Source organism: Alligator sinensis, unplaced genomic scaffold (genome assembly GCF_000455745.1).
Source record: "Alligator sinensis unplaced genomic scaffold, ASM45574v1 scaffold969_2, whole genome shotgun sequence".
NCBI lineage: Eukaryota > Metazoa > Chordata > Crocodylia > Alligatoridae > Alligator > Alligator sinensis.
The window spans coordinates 749,456-771,724 of record NW_005842481.1 but is presented as its reverse complement, the minus strand read 5'-3'; the positions used below and the strand labels follow the sequence as shown (position 1 = coordinate 771,724).

General features: G+C 42.1%; 2 protein-coding genes across 5 annotated transcripts in view; one reads left to right on the top strand and one right to left on the bottom strand.

The window, feature by feature from the left end:
• Positions 1–6,208: 6,208 nt before the first annotated feature.
• Positions 6,209–11,439, top strand: HSBP1L1 (heat shock factor binding protein 1 like 1). Its single transcript, XM_006031098.3, has 4 exons — positions 6,209–6,420; positions 7,470–7,536; positions 8,092–8,186; positions 10,854–11,439. Exons 1-4 carry the CDS (start codon positions 6,376–6,378, stop codon positions 10,857–10,859), a joined length of 213 nt encoding a protein of 70 aa, XP_006031160.1. The 5' UTR covers positions 6,209–6,375; the 3' UTR covers positions 10,860–11,439.
• A 5,056-nt stretch (positions 11,440–16,495) lies between these two features.
• The window catches only part of TXNL4A (thioredoxin like 4A), a 15,466-nt gene continuing 9,692 nt past the window's right edge, over positions 16,496–22,269 (bottom strand). For all 4 annotated transcript variants that reach the window (XM_006031099.2, XM_025212762.1, XM_014523397.2 and 1 more), the window contains 2 exons: positions 19,261–19,364; positions 16,496–17,023 (listed from right to left, as the gene is read on the bottom strand). In XM_006031099.2, coding sequence (XP_006031161.1) covers positions 16,852–17,023; positions 19,261–19,364 — 276 coding nt within the window. In that variant the 3' untranslated portion in view covers positions 16,496–16,851. The remainder of the gene's footprint in view (positions 17,024–19,260; positions 19,365–22,269) is intronic.

Below are 22,269 nucleotides of genomic sequence, written 5' to 3'. Positions count from 1 at the left end.
GAACTTATAGAACTGCAGACACTATGTTTTAGTGATTTCAAACCTTTATGTAGTCTTAATACTATGGGAAGTCTTTCTGTGGCTTCAGAGCCTCCCTGAAGGCATTTGTCAGAGGATAACTGTGAGGCATTGCAAGTACATGTGACCCCTAGTTGGATTTGGTAGGAGTATGGAAAGCAGTGGCTGCATCCTGTGTTGGTTCTGTGGTGTGTGAGGTGGGGTGGGTCTGTGTCTTCCTTTATTCCACGAAGGTAAAGGCTAATGAATGGTGGGGAGCTGGAAAGGGACAGAAATCCCTATGGCCAGCAAGCATAAAGCGTTCTGGGGATGCAGAAGTGTGAACCAGCTCCCTGTGCTTCCCTGTCACAGCAGTAGTGCCTTTGACTACATCAGGAATTTGTTTAAATCACACAGGGGTCAAGTTTTTCTTTGTGGGTTATTTTTCAGTTCTTGTTAGTTTATGTCCAAACTCTAAGATTTCAGAGGTCTGCTGGCAGTGAGGGACTGGGCAGAGGCAAAGGGAGTTTGGCCAAAGACTGTAGTGGAAGAGCTAATGCCATTTCCCAGAAGGCTGAGGCAGACAGGAAGGGTGTCTGGTATGTATATTAGGTGAGTACACAGTGAGCCTTGAAGCCTATCACAATTGCCTTTTTATGCAGAAGGGGAACAGAACAGATTTGAAGGGAAGGTTAAATGAAGAGGCTGGAAGGTGAAAAAGGATATTGGGAATTACTTTTGATAAGAGTTATTGTAACCACTTTAATCAACAATAAGATATTACTGCAACCATAGTAACCGGTTATTTTGACAATATTCTAGGCTAGTTCATCTTGAATGACAGAATAAATTACAGAGTTTAGAATAAAAAGTTCTTTTAATTATGGGCATGTAACTTTTTTTTTTAAAGTGCAATGGGTTTTGAACTTGAGGAGTATATGGATGAGAATGCTGATAGCCATATGTACTCTGGGCTTGATTTTTCAAGCCCTTTGGCCTGGTTAGATTCTAAACACTTTGATCATTGTGTCCAACCACACAAGATAGTTGAAACAAAATGAGCCATCTCAGATTGGCTTCTTTTGTTAGAATTTACAGATCTAGAAATATCCTAATGTCAACACATTCATAGATTTTACGCGAAATTCTTGCAGCTCGGGTCTCTGAAAAAAATCAGTCATTACTTGCATATTGCTCTACTGAACATTTTAGGCTTTGTGTGGGTTACTGTACTATGCAGTTAAGAGAAAAACAACACCTCACTGTGCTATTTAATGACAGTTTGATCACAAGACAGGAAACCATAGCCATTTAAAAAAAAAATTATCAAAAAGCATTTCACAGACTCACTTGGTTAAAACTCAAGTTTTAAAACTATACCCAGCATAACTGCACATCTACTAGTTGTAAATGTTTTGTGTTTGAATCAAAGGAAATGCATCAGTCTATCAAACTCTCCACTAAATATTTACCTGAGAGACTCTTTTGAGGCCCCCGCCACACATGCAGGTAAAGGTGCAATGGGATCTAATGCACAATTCACACAATCATACATTAGATCGCAATGCACCGTATGACTGGTGCGGGGGGAAGCTGATCTCTGGCTCCCTCTGCACTGGCAAGAAGCAAGCTCCCATGGCTGGGAGCCCCATGCATCCCAGTTGAGGGGCTCCCAGCTGGGGGAGGGGGTCCCACACATTCCTGGGGCCAAAGGATTGCAGCTGCAGTGATCTCCCTGCCCTGGGGGTTGTGGGAAAGTGCTGGGGCCGGAGGATCACAGTGATCACAATTTCCCAGGGCAGGGGGGAACACCCCTGTGGTAATCATCTGGTCCAAGGTATTTCTCCACACCCCCAGGGCATGGGACGATCACCCCTGCAGCAGTCCTTCAGCCCCAGGAGTTTCCCACAACCCAAAGGCTTAGGGATTATAGCAGCCATGATCCCAAGGATCCAGGGGTTTCCTGCACCCCCAAGCCCTAGGGATCACAGCTGCCATGGTCCCTAGGGTCTGGGGATCTGTGTGACCCCCAGACCCTAGGGATCACTGCTGCTGCAATCCCTAGAACTAGGAGGTTTTATGCTGGCATGGTTCACCCCTGCGGCTGGGAGCAGCTTCTAGCCACAGGTGATACCCTGCTACATGGGCAAATTAAAGCTTGATACCCACCAGCTATAAAGTTAGTACAAATTTTTGAGGTCTAACTTTATAGCTGGTTGGAGCTTTTTATGGTGTGATAGCTACTTTTCATGTGTAGCTAGTTGTTAGGTAATGGTGCAATTAACTAGTTAATTTTGCAATACCTGTACCCTGTAGAGGGGGCCTCAAGGTTGCAGAACTTGATCAGCTACCAGTTTGGATAAATGGGAGAAGTACCTGAAAGTCAGTTGTGGAAGACAACAATCCTTTTCATGTGTTAAAACAAGCAAACAACAAAGGTTACCGCAACAATTCAGTAAACTATCAATATTGTTTCCACCCTCCTGCTCTTGGCTTGTTCAAGCTATTTCCTCTAAATGCTACCTTCTTCCTTATAAGCTCAATAAAATAAACTCTCGCTCTAAAAACAAAACAAAACAAAACAAAACAAATTCAAGCAAGCAAGTGAACAAAAACAATCTCCAGAATAGGATTTTTTTTTAAATCTGCTTTTATCTTTTTTTTGCTGTTTTGTACCAGTAGGACATGAATTTAATAATTTAGAATGCTGCTTTTTTGGATTGAATCCACATATTCACATATTAAAATGGCAGTCTATTGAATCCAATGCATGTTTTTCTCTTTCTTTTTAACGTATCAGTGTCACTTTGATTATGCTAATGTTTTATAGCAGTCAGCCTTCACATTTAAAGTCTCATTTAACAGGGAGAGATTTTATGTAAAATAATTGTGCATATTTTTTAATTTGCACTCTAAGTGGCTATGCCTACTTTCTTAACAGTAAACATTCAAGTTAATCATCAGAAATGGAAGCAGAGTCACTTGTTTATTCACTCATTTGAAAAATTTAAGCGAGGCCAGGGGTCACCAACCTGTGTCACACATCACAAGTGGCACAGGCAGATCAGGAAGGGAACAAGCAGCATAATAGCAGATTGGGCAGAGGAAGGGGATATGAGTAACACTTAGGGAGGTTACAGATCTAATTAGTGGCAGGCTTGTCAAAAAGTTTGACACCCAACTGGGTTAGGCAGTTTTATGTATGGGTCAAGTCTCATGGGACACTTAGCATGTGTTAAATTTATTTACATTGCAAGCATTCACACATTTAAGCAGGGTAACATGGGCTAAGTGTACTGGTACAGTATTGGGTCATAGTACAGTTACACTTTTTCCAGCAAGAAGCATCTCTAGATTGTATTAAGTAACACACGTTGAGCTAATGTTGGACGGCTCCACAGAGATAATCCAATCAATTGCAGTCCAGGGCTGGGGCTCCCAATCCACTGATTGTAGGTCCCAGCGACAGGACAGCATGAAAGTCTCCAAACTGGCTCTGGTGAGGTCCCAGGTCTGGAGCTGAAAATCAGCTGATTTTTGGTCCCAGACCTGGGACTGCAACAGAGTTTCTAACAGCTCTGAAGCAGGGCACCGGTGGAATCCAGTAATTGAAACAAAACATGAAGAGGTTGTGCTGCACACAAGCTATGCGTGTCATGAGATTGTAGTAAGCATCATCTAAGTTTACCAGATTCTAATTTCAGTATATGTTAAATGTCCCATGCAACAAAGCCCTATGTCTGTTAGAGATACTGTGCCATTTTTGGTGGCAGTCCACATACAAATGTCAAACATGGAGATGGTCTTTTTCATTTTGTGACTAAGGGAGGAAGAGAGGTGGTATGAGTAGCAGTATCCAACCACCTGTGTGTGCCTGTCCATGCCAGTGAATGAGTTAGTCTGTAACATGCCACCCTGCCCTGTCATCTGCCAGTTTTGCCTGCATGAGAATGTTTGTGAATGCGTGTCCATGGATTTGTTCGTTCATGTATTCCTAATGTGTTTCTTCACTGAAGGCCAGACAGGGGTGTTAGGTTATCTGGTTTTACTACCTGTATATGCTAATGAGCTTGTACGTTTAGAAAAAAAACAGAAAAATAGGACAAGAAAAGATGGCAAGAAGCCATGTAGTCCAGTTGCCTGCTCAAGGCAGAATCATGGGTGTACTTATGTACCTAACCCTGTGTATACAGTGCCTTTCTAATGTTTGGCTCTCCAGTTCTGGATGTGAGGCAGCCCTAGCACAGGGAGCTGGGGTGTGTACATCCCTGTCTGTCTACAGCAGCGGTTCTCAAACTTTTTTGACTCTGGAACATTTCGGAATTGAGCAGCACCTTGTTTCAAAGACGGATTCCACTCATTTTTTGGCTGTGGAAAGGAAAAAAAGAGCCTTTCTTCTGTTGCAAAGAACAGAGAAAACTCGCAACAGGACAGGTGACTTGTGACACTCTGGATTCCTACTTGAAGTCTCAGGGCTGGTGGGCAGAGGTGATATTTTTTATTAGACCAACAAGATTTTTGCAAAAAAAAAATCTTTAATTGCAAGCTTTTGGGTACAAACACCCTTCATCAGGCATCAGAGAAAAGATTGTAAAAGTTCTCCTGGGTAGAAATGAAAGTTCATATTTCATAAGATTTCACAGAGAAGTCAATAGATGGAAAAACTTTCTGGGCAGCAGTTCTTAGCTGGTAAGGAGTCTCAACTCTCCTGTGAGGCTGTGATGATGATGCAAATTACCTTAGACAAAAGCAGGAGCAGGATCTCAGGTTTCAGGTGGTCAAAGTTGTTTCCTGCTTGGGAAAGTACGAAGATTTAATTTAAAAAATAGGCTAAAATTTGATATCTTTCATGTGTCAGGTATCCAGGTTGTATCCGTATTGGTCTAGAGGAAAAAGGAATCAGGGCTCGTGGACAGGGGTGATATCTTTTATTAGACCAACAATTTTTTTTTGCAAAAAAATATGTCTTTAATTGCAAGTTTTCAGGCACAAACACCTTTCTCTGATGCCTGATGAAGGGTGTTTGTGCCTGAAAGCTTGCAATTAATAAATTTTTTTGCAAAGATCTTGTTGGTCTAGTAAGAGATATCATCTCTGTCCACCAGCCCTGATTGCTTTTTCGTTTAGACCAGGGGTTCTCAAACTGTGGTCTGCGGACCACCACTGGTCCGCGAGCTCCATTCAGGTGGTCTGCAGAAAGGTTGTGGAACAATCGAGAATATCTGTACTTATAAGGTATGACTTCTGATATTAAAATATGAGTTGTGTACTTTGATTTGTAGAACAAAGAAAAGTTTATTAAGTGGTCTGCCAAGAAAAAAAAAGAAGGGTCCATGAAAAAAAAAGTTTGAGAACCACTGCTCTAGACCAATAAGGCTACAGCCTGGATACCTGATACTTGAAGTCTCTGGGTTTATGTGGTGAATGGGGAGGTGCATGAACATCATGTGCCTCCCGAGGCTGGGGGGCACAGTGACCACCCGCAGGCGGTGGTGGTGTTGGTGGGGGTGTGGTGATGGCAAGCAGGGAATTCCTGCAGGCAGCCGCAGCAGTACCAGTGACGGGGACAGTGAGGTGGCGAGCACCGACCAGTGATCGGTGACCACCTGTGGATGCTGCCAGCAGCGTTGATGGTGGCCAGCGGGGATTGGTGACCGTCCGCAGACACCACTGCCCGCAGACACTACTGCCAGTGTTGGCAGTGGGGGGGTGGGGGGGTGAGTGGCGACTGCTCGCAGGCAGCCGTGGTAGTGTCGGTGGCAAGGGGACGAGGTGGCAAGTGCCAAATGGAGATCAGTGACCACCCACAGATGCCACCGGCAGCCTTGGTGGTGGCCAGTGCAATTGGCGACTGCCCTCAGATGCCACTGGCAGTATCAGTGGCAGGGGGGGGCGGTGGCGAGCAGCGACCACCCACAGGTGCCACCAGCATCATCTGTGGTGGCCAGTCTCAGGGGGTGCACACCCTACGTGTAGCCAGTGGGGTGGTGAAGAGTGCTAACATTGCAGGGTACCCTTCTGGAGGTTCTCGAGGCACCCCAGGGGCTGCATTGCCCTGGCTGAGGATCACTGCTCTACAGCACGTCCAGCTGGTCCCTCAAGAGCTTCTCCACCCTGACTGCTGGCTGTCAGCGCTACCTGCCTCTGCGCACAGCGCATCTGCCAGCAGGGGCGTCTCCACCCGTCCCAGGGAGTGTCTGGCATCCGAGGTATGTGGCTGCTGGTTGGCGGAGAGAGGGGCTGGCACCGACGGGGCAGAGCTCCCTGCCGCCTTGGCCGGGCGGGCTCCTGCCTGGCCTGGGCGCTGAGCACTTGGCGGCCCGGGGAGGCGGGAGCCGGGCGGAGCAGGGACAGGGCGAGGCCAGGAGCCGGGGCAGCATGGCAGAGAGCGACCCGCAGAGCGCCCGCGGCCTCTCGCGCTTCGTGAGTACGGGCTGAGCTCGCCCCGCGACACGGAGAGAACCAGCCCCTCCGCCGAGCACTCGGGGGGACAAGGGCTCCTTGTGACGTCACAATGCGCTCCGCGCCCCCCCTCCCCTCCGCCGAGCACTCGGGGGACAAGGGCTCCTTCTGACGTCACAATGCGCTCTGCGCTGCCCCCCTCCTGGGACTGACCCCCCCCTGCCTCCCCGCCCTTTATTGAGCCCCTCGGGGCGCCGGGGATGCACCGCCTCCTGCTTAGACCCGAAAGCTGCACTCAGCTCTGGGCGGCTTGACTCATCATCGGAGCCTGGGAGTGGTGCCGCAGTGACCTAAGAGGCCTCTGCCTCTTTCCGGCTAGACCCGGTTTTTCTGACCCCTCAGCCACCTGTATAGACTGTAGCTCAGTGCTTCCCAAACTTTTCCCTAGCATGACCCCATTTCCTTCAACCTGGCCCCTCACTCCCCGCCCCTGCCCCATGTGCTGATGTTGGACCCCAAATGGGGTCTCCTCTAGGGTTGGAATTACACTTTGACTCTTGGGGGAGAGGGGAGGGTCTGCAAAAAATATTAGATGGGTTCATTGATTAACAAGTCCACCTAAGTGAAGGAGCAATCCAATCAGAGACCTCCCCCCAGCTTATGATTTTCAAATTTTAGAGGGTTGCCTCCAAGCTCCCCCTTAATTCGTGCCCTGGCTGCAACTAACAGTTTGGGACTGGCTGCTATACATGCTTCCCTGTGCTCTTTCTGTTGTCACATGTATCAACTTCCCACCACCCACTGCTTTCCCAAGTCCTTGTGCCCCTGGACAGTCATCTTGCTGGGGTCACCCGACCCCACCTATTGTTCTTGCTTGGTGCAGGGGGCTGGATCCGATGATCTTTTGAGGTCCCTTCCAGCCTTACAATCTATGAATGTGTGAATCTTACCTTTCACTGGCCTCCCATGCAATTATTGCAGCAGCTTTCCTTTTCACAGGATACAAAGCTCAAGTCATGGGATGGTCTGGCTGAGGTATGCTTTCATTAGTCTGGTTTTTTTTTCTCCAGGCAGAGAACTTGCTACAGCAGCTGCAGGACAACTTTCAAGCTTTGACTGCGGAGTTATCCCTGAGAAATATCCTTACTGTGACTCCCTGTATTCAGAACTGAATAGGGGGAAATGTGATACAATTCAAACAAGCTTCTATAAAGAAGCATCATGCCAGAGAGTGGAATAGGGGGCTTGGTTATGACTCAGGATCTAGTGGCATTTGTACTTCTGTTTGGTATTCAGAGAGATATTGAACACAATTGTGCCTTTTTGGTACATCGGTAGATGCAGCTATAACTTACCTTATATAATTACCAGGTAGCCTATATTTTCACAGCAATTTATTGAGGCACATTTTGCAAGAGAATAGGTTCTTTAAGGATGAAATATGTTCCAGCTCCACTCGGTAGGTAGGCAGTCTGAATCACATTCAGAGAACAGCTCCTTTTCTCTTTATAAGAGTAATGAAGAAGATTGCCCTGGGGTGTCCCTGCCCACTTCAGTTTGCATCAAGCAAGCCAGAAAAAGGTATGCTATTGAGGAAGAGGAACTTCACCCAGGGAAACATTTAGAGAAGCTAAACCCAGCAAAACTGTATTATGAGTAGCAGGAGCTCTAAAGTTTTCCTTCACTTTTTACTGGATGAAATGGGCGAGCGAATCAGTGACCTGGAAAAGCATGTCACTGACCTAATGGCACAAGCTGGGATAGAAAACACCAATGGAGACTTAATGGTGAGACAGATTTGTCTGCAAAACCACATTGTGCATAATTATGCCGTGTAGTTAATAGCATAATAATAATTATGCTTCTACAATACCCGACAGGAGGGTTCTACACTATTGCCCAGGCTATGGAAGCAATATCTATTCTCCACCTCTTGTAACAATGGGCTTGTAAGCTGCTGTTTACAATCCCAAAACCTGGAATGGAGGAGAAGGAATAGTCTCTCCCTTTACGCCAATGTCTTTTTTGGATTCAGATCACTAGGAATGCACTGTTTCTCTAACAATCCAAACTCCTGGTATAGATAAGGCTAGTGTAGGTAGTAAAATTTGCTCCTAAACAGCAACACCAACATATTTTTTGTAGAAATTAAGTTGCTGGTATCTTAAAAAATAAATGATACTTTACATCTTTCCACTTAGTCCTGACACCTGAAATGACTGTCAGGATGCCAGTTACCTGCTTAAGCAGTTCCTTAAGGGGATTTGCCACATCTACAAGGTATATGAAAAGAAAGCATCAGCTTGTGGATTCCATTTAAATTCTTTATACAAATGTCACTCGAGAATGTGTGTGAACTGAAGAGCTCTCGCAAACAAGACAGCAAATCAGAATTGCTTTTTAGCAGACGAAGAGGATAAAACCTGAAACCATTTTTTTAAGTGTTATGAAGTATAAGTCTCTTCATCTGCTAAAAAGGTATTCCCAGGTACAACTAATTATTTCCCAACAGGAAGCAGAAAAGTTAAAAACTAATAGTGCTTCAGTTTAGGACCCCAATATATTCTGGATAAAAGTGTATGTATAGGTTGAGCTAGAATATAATTTTATCCTTGTGTTCCATCATAAACATAGCTCCTGATTTTAATCCATTGTCTAATTATGCACCTTTGCCATGTAAATGTTGCATTTATTTGGAAAATAAACAGTATTTATTTTGTTTAAGCAGCTTCCAAGATCACCTTAAAAATCATCATAGTTGGGATTTGAATCATAGAAAGTTAGGATTGGAAGGGACTGCAGGAAGTCATTTAGTCCAACCCCCTCCTCAAAGCAGGACCATCCCCAACTAGGTCATCCTAGTCAAGGCTTTGTCTAGCCAGATATTTAAAACCTCCAAGGATAGATTCCACAGCCTCTCTGGGTAGCCTGCCCCAGTGTTTTACCATCCTGCTATTGAGACAGTTTTTCTTAATATCTAGCCTAAATTTCCCTTGCTGCCACTTGAGACAATTGCTCCTTGTTCTGTCATCTGCCAGCACTGAGAACAGCCATCCTCTTTGGAATCTCCCTTCAGGTAGTTAAGGGCTGCTGTTAAATCAGTCTTCTCTTCTGCAGGCTAAATAAGCCCAGTTCCCTCAGCTTCTCCTCAGAACTCATACGCCCCAAACCATTTTCACTGCCCTCTGCTGGACTCTCTCCAATTTGTTGACACCCTTTCTGTAGGGGGGGGGCCCAAAACTGAGCACAGTATTCTGGATGTGGCCACACCAGTGCTGAAGAGAGGGCAACAATCACTTCTCTTGATCTCCTGGCAGCACTCCTAATGCAGCCCAGTATGCCATTAGCCTTCTTCACAAGGGCACACTGTTGGCTCATATTCAACTTACTGTCCACTGTAACCTCCAGGTCCTTTTCTGCAAAGCTGTTACTTAGCCAGTCAGTCCCCAGCCTGTACCCATGCATGGGATTGTTTTATCCTAAGTGCAGGATTTTGCACTTGTCCTTATTGAACCTCATGAGATTTCTTTTGGTCCAATCCTCCTATTTGTCTAGGTCTCTCTGAATCCTAGCCCTGCCCTCCAGTGCATCTACTACCCCCCCGCCCCCCGGTTTGGTGTCATCTGTAAAGATGCTGAGAGTGCACCCAATTGATGGAGGGGCCCCAACAGCCCTGCCGCTTGCCGTTGATCAGCTGGCAAAAACCATGTTTTTACATATGCAGCAGTTTTTGCCTCCCAACCAATCAGCATCAAATACCAGGGCTGCTAGGGCCCCTCCACCAACCAGGGGTGTGGCAAAACAAGCAAGATTAAAGGAGCTGTTGCACAGCACACTACTGCCCTGATTCCAATAGGTCCTTAATTATACATAGTTTTTACTATATATCAGTAGGGACGAAAGTGCTGGTTAAAAGTGTGTGTATGGAGTACCTGTGCTGAAACTTACAGAAGTTTCAAAAGAGGTAAAATGCATCAATCTGGATGAACTAAGTTACTACAGGCAAATTTATTTCAAAGTCTATTTTAAAATTTGCTTATTTCTATATGCTCATGGAGAGCAGAATCTAGCAGTGGAGGCAGGGGAGGGCAAAGGGAAGGGGCTACAGGGGTAAGAAGTTCAGGGGGCAGAAGGCAAGGCGGCCACCTGATCCCCCACGATTAGTTTTCTCTGTTGTAGCAGTGAGAGGGAGACAAATTCACGGCAAAGCTCCAGTAAATAGATGCTATACCTGGAATTTAAAAAAAATATATATAATTTTTCCATATATAGAATCAAATTATTGGGGGTCATTTTATATTCAGGGTAGTCTTAGATTCAAGTAAATATGGTAACAATAAAGCAATTTGTCCAGCTTTTAAATTATAAAAATGTTTCTATGGTTTTTACTGAAACACATTAATGAATAATTGAAGAAACTAAAACCTATTTACCAATTTGTTACTTCTTTATAGAACTGAAAATGAGAGTCTAGTGACCAAGAAAGATAGGTCAAAATCTGTGCTGCACTGAGTTTGGAAAGACAAAGATCATCTATCAACAGGCCATATATTTCTACAAACTTATTAAGTGAAAAGCAATATCAAACTCTATAAAGGACTTTGCATGGTGTATTTTCATTTTATGATCATGCACAATGATTGATACCTGGAATATCTATTTATAATAGGTAAAATATACAAACCTATATAATGAGCAACTCCAGTGAAAGAAAAGAATATATGAATATAGGTTCTTAGGCATGTGAAGACTCCATTCTTTTTTATTTTTGCTCTAGTAAAAGGGTAAAATATTAAGTTTGTGACCATCTCATAAATGACGCATTTTACTTTTTTGGAGAAATGCTATTTTTAAAAAATACAGCAATTGTAGAGGGCACAAAATTGCTGTACCCATACCATAATCTGTAATGAATTCTCTCAGCCATGACATTTTTAAAATAAAGGATTAAATAAAAAGTTGTACATTTTTATAATATTTTAAATGGTTTGCTAAAGGTCACTAACTCATTAAAAAAAGAAAACAACACTATTTTAATATTTGCATTTGTTTCATGACTTTCTTTTTTTTCTCAAGTTATATGTTTCTGGAATAACTAAGTCCGACTGTAACAAGGTATTTCCATACCACCTTGAAGTGGCACCAACAGCATCTGCATGTCGCACACAAAGGGAGATGACAGGAAACACAAAAACAGAAGGCCAAGAAGGAGATCAGGGAGGGAGCACATGGCAGGAAGCAGAAAGCAGAGCAGAAGATTGGGCATGAGCACAGAGTACAGAGCAGAAAGAGCTGCAGAATGGGCAAAGAAGGGGGTCAGAGTGGTACTTGGGAAGGGTGCAGGGCTAATTTGTGGCATGCTTGCCAAAAAGGTCCCAGTTTTATATAGTGTAAAAAGCAAAGGTAAGATTGGGTAAAATATCTGGACTGGAAGAGGCTAGCAGCGCCTTTTTCTAAACCTGGTCAACATTAACTAATGCTCAGAGCCCATCCTGGACTCAGCCTTTGACTAAGGAAGCTCAAATGTTTTACAAATGATTTAATGCATTTAAATTTGACTATATTATAGGTTTACCTCCATCTAGCTAGGTCTATTTAAAAAAGATTTAGCTAATGTAGTTTAATTTTTCAAATACAGATGAAACCTCACTCTTGGTAAGTGATGGGAAAAAAGATCCAGATTATATATATCCACACAATAACAATGGTCTGCTAAACATACACCCTTCCTCTGCCTAATCATCTCATCAAGACAATCCAGTTTAATGTAGGGTGGAGAGCTGGGGGAAAACAAAACAAATAAATCAACTACTTTGCAAATATCAAATGATTTGTCAGCTATATTAAAGAGAGATAGATTCAGATAGGAGCTAACCAAGTTTTTAAAACATTTCTAGACATTATTAATCAAAGCATATCTAGGACACTTCTTCCTTTTATCTTAAAATATGCCATCACAGCTAAATACTAAACCCTCCAGGGTCAGCATCTCTCATTCACTCTACCATCCAAATTAAGTTTTACAGACCTAAATTTCGAAGCCATTCCAAAAGCTGCTTCTGCCTTTCAGGAAGTTCCCAATTAAACAAAGAAAGCAGGCAAGCACCCAATGCTGCAAGTGTTTATCTTGACACTACTATATCATGACTATAAGACATAATTAAAATGTCCACGCCACAAAGCATTAGCTTTGATCTGATGGACTTGTGACAGCACGACAACTCCTTATCCTGTACATAATGCCTGAATTCCTTTCCCCCCAGTGTAAGACTTTGCATTTGTCCATATTAAAACATTTTGGCTAGATGGGCTGAAGTTACCAACCAAGCCTATTTGAGTGCTCTCTTCTCATAGTTATTTACTATTTTGCTAAACTTTGTCAATAACCCTTATACATAACACAAATATTTATTTCCAGATAATTGATTTGAATGTTGAACAGTATTAGGCCTAATATGAACCCTTATGGAACACCACTGGAAAGATCCCCATTCAATGATTAGTTGTCAAAGGGAAACATTTTTCAAAAGAAAAACAACTATCAGCCAACTCATAATCTACTTGCACAATTTACTGAGTGTAGACTTTTTAAAAAAATCAGAATTTAGTTTAGTATTAAATCAAATGCCTTCTTAAGACATCTAGGATATCTATACAGTCCTTTCATCAGCCACATTTACAATCTCAATAAAATGAGCCGGGTTTGCTTGTAAAAAAACCAAACCAAATCCTCTATTCCTTTTGTTTTATTCTTCATCAGTTTGATATTGTTTTAGCCAGAACAGATGTGAGGCTTAGTGGTCTTTAAGGGCGCTAACAGATGCGCAGCTCCCTGCTTCACAGAAAGCACTAAGTTACAGCAAACCAGATGCGCAGCTCCCTGCTTCACAGAAAGCTCTGAGTTACAGCAACCCCTCCCTCAACCCAACAGACGTATCAACTGCCTGTCTGCAGCCCTTCTCCCCCAGCCTCTTCTTCACAGCTCTGGTGCTGTCTGCAGGATGCAAGGCGGATGAGAGGGAGCTTGCCTGCAAGAGAGAGAGGGAGATCTGGGCTGGGGTTTACCCAGCCTGTGCTAGAGTGGGAGCAGGTGTGTTGGAGCTCCCCGCATCAGGGGAGCACCAATCCACCTGTCCCCCCCCTAATGCATGCCTGACAGCATCAAGGTATGTGAAAGGAGAAAGTAAAAAGGGAAGAGTATAAGAGCATTGCTTGGGAATGCAGGGATGAAGTCAGGAAGGCCAAAATGCAATTGGAGTTGCAGCTAACATGGGACCTGAAGGGTAACAAGAAGGGTTTCTATAAATATGTGAGTAACAAGAGGAAGATCAGGGAAAGTGCAGGTTCCTTACTGAATGGGGGAGGCAACCTTGTGACAGAAGATGGAGAAAAGGCTGAAGTGCTCAATGCCTTTTTCACCAGCCTTCACAGGCAAGGTCAGCTTCCAAACTACTGCACCAGGCAGCTCTGTTTGGGGAGGATGTGAGCAGCCAACTGGTGAAAGAACAAGTTAGGGACTATATAGAATAGCTGAACATATACAAGTCCACGGGGCTGGGTGGGATATACCCGTGTGCTGAGGGAGTTGGCTGTGATTGCAGAGCTGCTGACCATCATCTTTGAAAATTCATGGCAATTGGGAGAGGTCCCGGATGATTGGAAAAGGGCAACTATTGTGCATGTCATATTTAAGAAAAAGGAGGATCCAGGGAACTACAGACCAGCCAGCCTCACCACATTCCCCAGAAAACTCATGGAGCAGATCCTCAAGGAATCCATCTCAAACCACTTGGAGAAGGTGATTAGTGAATCCATGCTAACTGTTTCTAAGACCAAGTCATGCCTGAACAACCAGATTGCTTTCTATGAGACAACTGGCTCTGTGGATACCAGGAGACCAGTGGATGCGATATACCTTGATTTTAGCAAGGCTTTTAATATGTTCTCCCACAACATTCTTGCAGGCAAGCTAAGGAAGTATGGGTTGGATGAATGGATGGTAAGGTAGATAGAAAACTGGCTGGAGCATCCAGCTGAGAGTAGTAATCAATGGGCTCAATGTCTAGTTGGCAGCTGGTGTCAAGTGGAGTGTCCCAAGGGTCAATTTTTGTTCAGTATCTTCATCAATGACCTGGAAGATGGCAGAGAGTGTATAATTGACAAGTTTGCAGATGGCACCAAGTTAGGGGGAGTAGTAGATATGCTGGAAGGTAGGGCTAGGATTCAGAGTGACCTAGACAAATTGGAGGATTGGGCAAAAAGGAATCTCATGAGGTTCAACAAGGACAAGTGCAAAGTCCTGCACTTAGGATGGAACAATCCCATGCATCAGAACAGGCTGGGGGATGACTGGCTGGGCAGCAGCTCTGCAGAAAAGGACCTGGGGGTTACAGTGGACAATAAGCTGGATATGAACCAACAATGTGCCCTTGTTGCCAAGAAGGCTAATGGTATATTGGGCTGCACTGGTAGAAGTTTTGCCAGCAGGGCAAGAGAAGTGATTATTCCCCTCTATTCAGCACTAGTGAGGCTATATCTGGAGTACTGTGTCCAGTTTTGGGCCCCCCCACTACAGAAAGGATGTGGACCAGTGGAGGGCAACAAAAATGGTGAAGGGGCTAGGGCATGTGTCTTCTGAGGAGAGGCTGAGGGAACGGGGTTTATTTAGTCTAGTGAAGACTCGGAAGGGATTTAATAACAGCCTTCAGCTACCTGAACAGGGGTTTTAAAGAGGATGGAGATAGACTGTTCTCAGTGGTGGCAGATGAGAGAACAAGGAGCAACATTAGTTTAGGTTAGAGATTAGGAAGAATTTTCTCACTAGGATAATAAAACACTGGAACAGGTTACCCAGAGAGGTGGTGGAATCTCCACTGTTGGAGGTTTTTAAGACCCAGCTAGACAAAGCTTTGGCTGGGATGATCTAGTTGGGGATGGTCCTGCTTTGAGCAGGGGGTTCACTAAAGGGAGGGAGAGGAAGAGAGATTCAACAGCCTCAGATATATAGTTTCAAAAGAAGTTGAGATAGCAAATAGCAAGTTAGGTCACCAACTGGGAAATGAAACTTAGTTGGCTCTACCCAGGAACGAATGAGGTTCTTGTCCCAAGGCCTAGCACAGGATCAAGGGAGACCTACAAGACCCAGAAAAGTGGAGGGGCAGGGGGGGAAAGGTGTCAAGTGTGTTAAAGGCTGCCTACAGAACAGGAAACCATGAATCTCTTCAGGTTCAATTTTATTACAGATTTAACCTTTAATCTCCCAGACTTCGTAATTTCCCCAATATAAAAAACTGTTTTTTTATGACCGATATGTAGATCGGTGATTCTCAACCAGGGTACTATGGGTGCCACAAAAGGTTAGCACTGTTAGGTTTACAACATGATTCACAAGGTAAATCCATTCAAATAGAAATCCATAGCTGTGGTCTTTCTAAGTTCTTTGCAACAAAAAAAACAAAACAAAACCTGCTCTGTTTTCCGTAGGCAAAAAAAAAAAAAGAATGAAAACTAAGAACATTTCTAAGGGGTGCCTCAAGTGTAAAAAAAAAGTTGAGAGACATTGATGCAGATGAATTACTAGTATAAAGCCAAGAGTAACAGACTTCAAGGGTATTACTTCAGAAATGCACAACAGTCCTGGTCTTGCATTTGTTTCTGTAGTGCTTATAAAAATTAACATGACTTTTGCTGTTATAACCTCTTTGCACCACACATAGTACAGTCCTATATAGAAGGTAATCAATAATGTGCTAGTAATGAAAAATACATAAGCATTGGAATCTGACCTTTGTAAATCAATTTCATAATAGGAAATTATACTAAATATTTTCTCTCTCTCTCTCTCTTTTTTTTTTTTTGAAGAAAAAGGGAAATGAAATTAAGCACAACAATTTTATTTCCAGAGAATTTTGCCTGCTTAGTATTTCACATCTTCTTAGTTCTAGTGATTTCTCATACTTACTACCAGGCAGTAATAAACTACCAAGAACAAGCCATCTTGATACAAGTGATAAAAAACAAGCTCACTTCAAGAGGTACACTTTTTAAAACTTGTTTTGATTCCTTAAGAGAATGCATTAAAGGCAAGGCAAGAACATAACATCCGTAATTGGTTTATTCCATAAAAAAGCCATACTGTTTTCCAACATATACTCATTTGAACTGTTCTTCCCTACATCTTAGATTTTTATTTTTTTACAAAAATACATCATACTGAGGCTGACATTTGAGAGTTTAATTTTTTTAATCCAAAAGAATAATTCAGCTATATTTCTGCAGTCAAATAGTTCCAGACTTCATGTCTTCTATTTTCTCAAACTGAACTTGACAGCTTTTAAATAAGAGTTCAAAATACGTCCACAATAAAAAAAAAAAAATGATCTTCAAATCTTATATACAAAAAAGATAGTTTGGCGACTGTGGAGGTGGACTAAAAGAAAGTGTCCAAGAATATCAGTACCTATACTTGGTAGAATAGTCTTTTGGTGACACCACCAGACCTCTACCTTTACGGGCTCCTCTATAAACTGTTTCTATAATGTCAATCATTTCTTGCTTGTCTTCCATTGCCCAATTAATTTTGTTGTTGTTACCTGTTCCTAAATCAATCATGATGTGTTTGTTCCTGCAAGAGGAAAGCAAATACCAGTCAATACAGTGCATTGCCCTCTTCGGAAGTATAAACTTACTTGTCCTGAAGAATTTCACAGAATTCAGATCCACTATATGTAGCTCTTTCAACATATCCTTGCAGGTCAGTCAATTAGCCTAACTCTGAAAATGGCAGAGCTTATGTACCATTGTAATACTGAAGCTGAAACTTTTAAAGTAATGTTTTAACTTTAGGAACAGAAAAATAAGGCATAAAGATAACCCTTCTCAAGATTATTAATTACTCAAAAATAGTTATTTATCTTTAAGAAGAAGATAGATTTAATATTGTATTTGATTTTGTGGTAACAGGGTACAACTACCTCTCAAAACCAAATTTAGCACAATTTAGTCAATTAAAGGTAGACCTAACACCCACCAAAATTTGAATTTGGATTTTCTTTAACGTTTTAACAGCATTGTTAAAATTACATTAAAAATAGTTTTTTTCCCTTAGACTCAAGCTCTGACATTGCCTAAAGTACTGTGAACATAAACTATTATGCTAGCAGTTGGTCTATTCACTTTGAAATGATCAGGACGCTTTTATTGCCCAAAGATGCTAAAAAGTACAACCACAAAATGTGATGATCACACAAAGTATTTTGTTTTATTCCAGTGTCCTTTAAATGTAACTGTATGTCCAAATTTGTCATTTTACAAAGAATTAGCAAATGTAAAGGACTTCATTAGAAAATAAGTTATTTCTTCTGCGATACATGGAAACTATTAGACACTTGTACAGCTAACATTTAAAATGTAAATGTTTTAGTTAGTTTTATGACTTTTTACATTTTTAGATATTCTGTACACCTGACTTATAAAATCAGATTCTGTACATACACAAATGTGCAGATTTTCTAATTTTAGAGGAACAGTGTTGTGTTCATATGGCAAGCTGGAAGGAAAAAAAAAAAGTTTTTTCCTCAAATTTCATGGGCGGTAAATCCAAGAACGCCTTCTGGACACAACGGGACAGTTAAAAAAAACAAAACAAAATCAACAGAAATACCCCACATTATTAAGATTCCAACTTGATGGAAGTGATTCAGGTTGCTTAAGCTAGATGGCATATTTTCATGACACAAAGCCAATGAAAAAAACCAACAAAAACAAAACAACTGAATATGGAATGTTATGCAGTTATAAAACAATAAACATTGAACTTTCCACTATATTGAGACTCTACCAGAGAGAAAATTCAGCACCAAGTGAAGGTTTTATTTGTAGTGTCAGCTGAGTTCATGAAGTGCTGTTTTTAATTCACAGGACTACAAAATTTAGTAGCAACCAGCCTTGTCATCAACTTGACCAAAGATTTTTATCAAGATGTTAAATTAGATTAGATAAAATGCAGAGTGGCTTCCTTCCCAGTTAACATGCTGTTATTAGAGGTGCACTGATACATCAGTCAGATACTGGATCAGCACTGATATAAAGAAAATTGACTGTATGGGAAATTGGCCTGATGTGGCCAATAAATGCCCATGCAGCCGCAGAGCAGCACGCAGGCAGCAAGGAGCATAGCCTGACAGCTTGGAGAACTGTGTGCAGCTGGTAAGTCTGTTGTGGTGGAAGGGGAGAGAAGGGGTGTGGGAGGGCAGATCAATGGCACTTGCAGTAAGGGAGGGAGTGGGGCTGGAGTAGGTGCTGCCCAGCTGGGGTAGGGTGGGGCACCCAATGGAGCCGTAGCTCGTCCAGGGGGCGTGGGGTCCCGCTGCTGCGCGCACCCTGGGAAGGCATGGGGGGGGGGAAAGAGCGTGTGCCCCTGGATCTGTGCGGGGTAAAGTGGGCTGCAGCTGCCCCCTAATCCCTGGACAAGCCGCAGCTCCGTCCCTCATCCCACCCCAGCTGGGCAGCACCTGCCCCAGCCCCATTCCCCTCCCTCACTGTAGGGGGCCTTGTTCTGCCCTGATGACCACCCCCCTCCCCCCACAACAGACTTACCAGCTGGATGCAGCGATATTGGAAATCAGATCAATATTGCCAGATAGCCTATTTTTTTAAGCAGGCATATCTGTATCGGCCCCCAACATCTCTATCGGTGCACTCCTAGTTGTTATTTTTACATAAAACAACATTTCCCCATAATAAGTTGTTAAATATTTTAATATACTTATCAGCATACAAAAGACAAAAAATGCATTGCCTTAGTTATAATACACAACCCAGAATTACCCATTTAAGTTATATTGTAGAAATAAGACATACCTAAAGAAAAACATGACTGTACAGGGATCATACAACTCGTACATCTTGTTGAAATCTGGTACTTCTGTAATATCCACAAGATAAATAACAGCAAAGTTTTTCACCTGGACAAAAAAAAAAAGCAAAATACCAATATATGAACAAATAAATACCACAGCAAATTGTTGGTTTTTTTTAAATGGTGATAGATTTTATAGAAATGTTTACATTATTGCAATATTAATTCTGCCCAGTGTTCATTGGTAAATTAGTTTGATCTCTTTTTTCTTGTTGCCTTTGTTAATTACTTAACAGATTAGAAAATACACACTATACTAATATTAAAGAAAGGTGGAATTCACAGCCAGCAACCAACAGAAAAATGGCTTACTAAAACTGTTATGTACACACCCCATGATGCCCAACTCTCCATCGCATGCCTCATTTAATAAATATAAATATTTAAGAAGTGTGGTAGCAATTGCTGTTATTAAACACATAAACCTTAACTCCATATTTTCAGTGGTAAATTCCAGAAGCTTTCACATAAGCTGAAGTTTTTCTACATTCTCTAAATTAAAAAAAAAAAAAAAAATCTGAGCAAATATGCATCAGCTCTTACTGAGCAGGATAGTAGGAAAATACTAGCAACATTAAAAACTGAAGCTTTTTTTGACCAATGAAAGTGGTAGCATCTGACATGGAAATAATTCTTACTGAATGCATCTACATATGCAATTCATGAGATTCAATAAACTCTGGAGCAGTTCAAGTCACTGCCAACTGCTCCCAGGAGCAGAGCCTACATGTGTGCCTGGGAAAGTAGCAATTTTAGCTGGGGCAGAGCAGGCCCCCAGCTCGCTGGGCTGACTCGATGCAACGTACACCCTGCAGTCAGTATCTACAGGTGCATTTCAGCACAGTAAAGTACTCTGCAGTAAGATAGTACTGTCTCCAAAAGTACTATCCTACAGCAGAGTTAGTTTACTGTGCCCCAAAACAGACGCATGTGTAGACCATGACGCTTTACTGTGGAGCTAATTAGTCCACGTACATGTATATTGCCCCCCCACCCCGAGAAGTGATTTTACAAGTGCCACTGAAAGTAGACTTTTATTTGTCTGAGTTACTATTGAGACAAAGCTACACATTCTACATGTACAAGATATTTGAATTTTTTAAAGTTAAGTTTGTGGGTAACTTCACTCCCTTAAGAAAACTATTGCCAACTGAAAAGCAAGCACAGTATACAAACTGACATATTTGAGAGATTAAGTCAGTGGAAACATATTTAACAATGATAATATATGTGAATACAAGAATGAAATATATTAAGAGATGATATAGCTGTATCTAAATTACAGTCAATTTTGAGAATGGTGTTTGATCCTTTATTTACATGGTACTGTAATCTGGAAAAACAAGAGAACAGTCAGGATTGGGAGAACGTTTTTTTGATTCCTTTGGATCAGACTGCAAATTTCTCTCTCCAGATAATGGAATCTATAAGAATATCTCCCCAAGCTTAAATATTTTTCACAGTATTTGTGATTTTTCAGACAACCCCCAACTGGAAATAGTATATGATTAAACTAGAAATTACATTAAAATGTTTAAAAACTAATCAAAATATAAATTCCACAGAAATTCGTCTGGTATAGTCTGAAATTACACATTTTTTAAAAGTCTGCATACACAGGTGCTGTAATTAGGAAAGTACTGTGATTTTTAAATTTGTTTCCAGATTCTAGAACTATTTGGTATATATTATGAACCAAAATAAAAATTAAAACTTAGGAGTTTCAAATCATGGTTTCTGTTCAAGAACTGCTGTACACAAAACCAAAAGTCTGTTAGCACAGTTCACTTCTGACATATGATCATGTTTATATTTTACTGTTATTTTGCTGAGCCAAAGTTGTTTGCAATTATTTTATACAATTTATCACCTTAAATGCCGCTGCAAATATAACAAGTACTAATACTCTACCAGTGCACATTGCATTGCAGTTCAGGTGCAATTTTCTTTTGGGAAATTCTTTACAATGCACATTTACATGAAAATACAATTTCTATAATCCACCAAAAGTAATCTTTGGATAAATTAATAGTGCCTGCTTTTCTTTAAGATTATATTCTCTACAATTTTTAAAATATACTTTATTCACTGAAAGTATCCCTGAAGAATTTATGAAACAAAGAGCATGTCTACAAATTGCCATACAGTAAAGCATGGTGTAGTATAGGTGGTTACTGCGAGGTGCACACAGCGCATGGGTAGATTTCACCACTACATCGCCATAGCCGTGCACTATAACTGCAGAGCATGCTACTATGGCAACATAGCTGGCAATCACGTGTAGACCTGCAAAAATCGCTACATTGCTGTAGGTGTGCCATATGGCGATGTAGCGCATTGCTACGTCACCGTAGGGCAACATGTAGGTGTGCCCAAAGTGTTTGTATTTTCTGAACTACACAAGTATGCCATTTAAAAAAATGTCTTTTAACACAAAAACTCAATGCAATAAAAAATATCTTCTATCAAACTGATATATTGTTGCTTATCCAGCTTGTAGTGCCATAATCTGGTTTCCTTTCCTAAAGTTTCAGATAACTCTTCTTTGTTTTATGAAGCCAGGAACTTTTACTAAATAGTAAATAGGAGTGCACCAATAGAGATTTTTTGAGCTGATACTGATGGCCAATTTTTAAGGAGCCATATCAGCCAATGCTGATCTGATTGCCAATATGCAGCTGGGCAGCTTGGAGACCAGTGTTGGGCTGGTAAGTCTGGTGTAGGGGAAGGGGTAAATTGAGGCCCCGGCAGTGAGGGAGGGAGTGGGGCAGGTGATGCTTAGCTGGGGTGGGGTGGGGTGTGGGATAGAGCCGCAAGCAGCTCGTCTGGGGGGCTCGAGGGAGGGAGGGTGCGGCTTCCACCCTGCACACACCCTTGGAGGGCACACAGGGGGGAGGGAGGAAGTGTGCCCCTGGATCTGTGGGGTGAGGGTGGGCTGCCACTCTGGGCCG

Bases quoted from the DNA above. Each gene is read 5' to 3' on its own strand.
- HSBP1L1 (XM_006031098.3), top strand. From the start codon at position 6,376: ATGGCAGAGAGCGACCCGCAGAGCGCCCGCGGCCTCTCGCGCTTC. The intron at 6,421-7,469 runs GTGAGTACGGGC...TTTTTTCTCCAG, and splicing joins CCCGCGGCCTCTCGCGCTTC to GCAGAGAACTTGCTACAGCA. The intron at 7,537-8,091 runs ATATCCTTACTG...TTCACTTTTTAC, and splicing joins TGCGGAGTTATCCCTGAGAA to TGGATGAAATGGGCGAGCGA.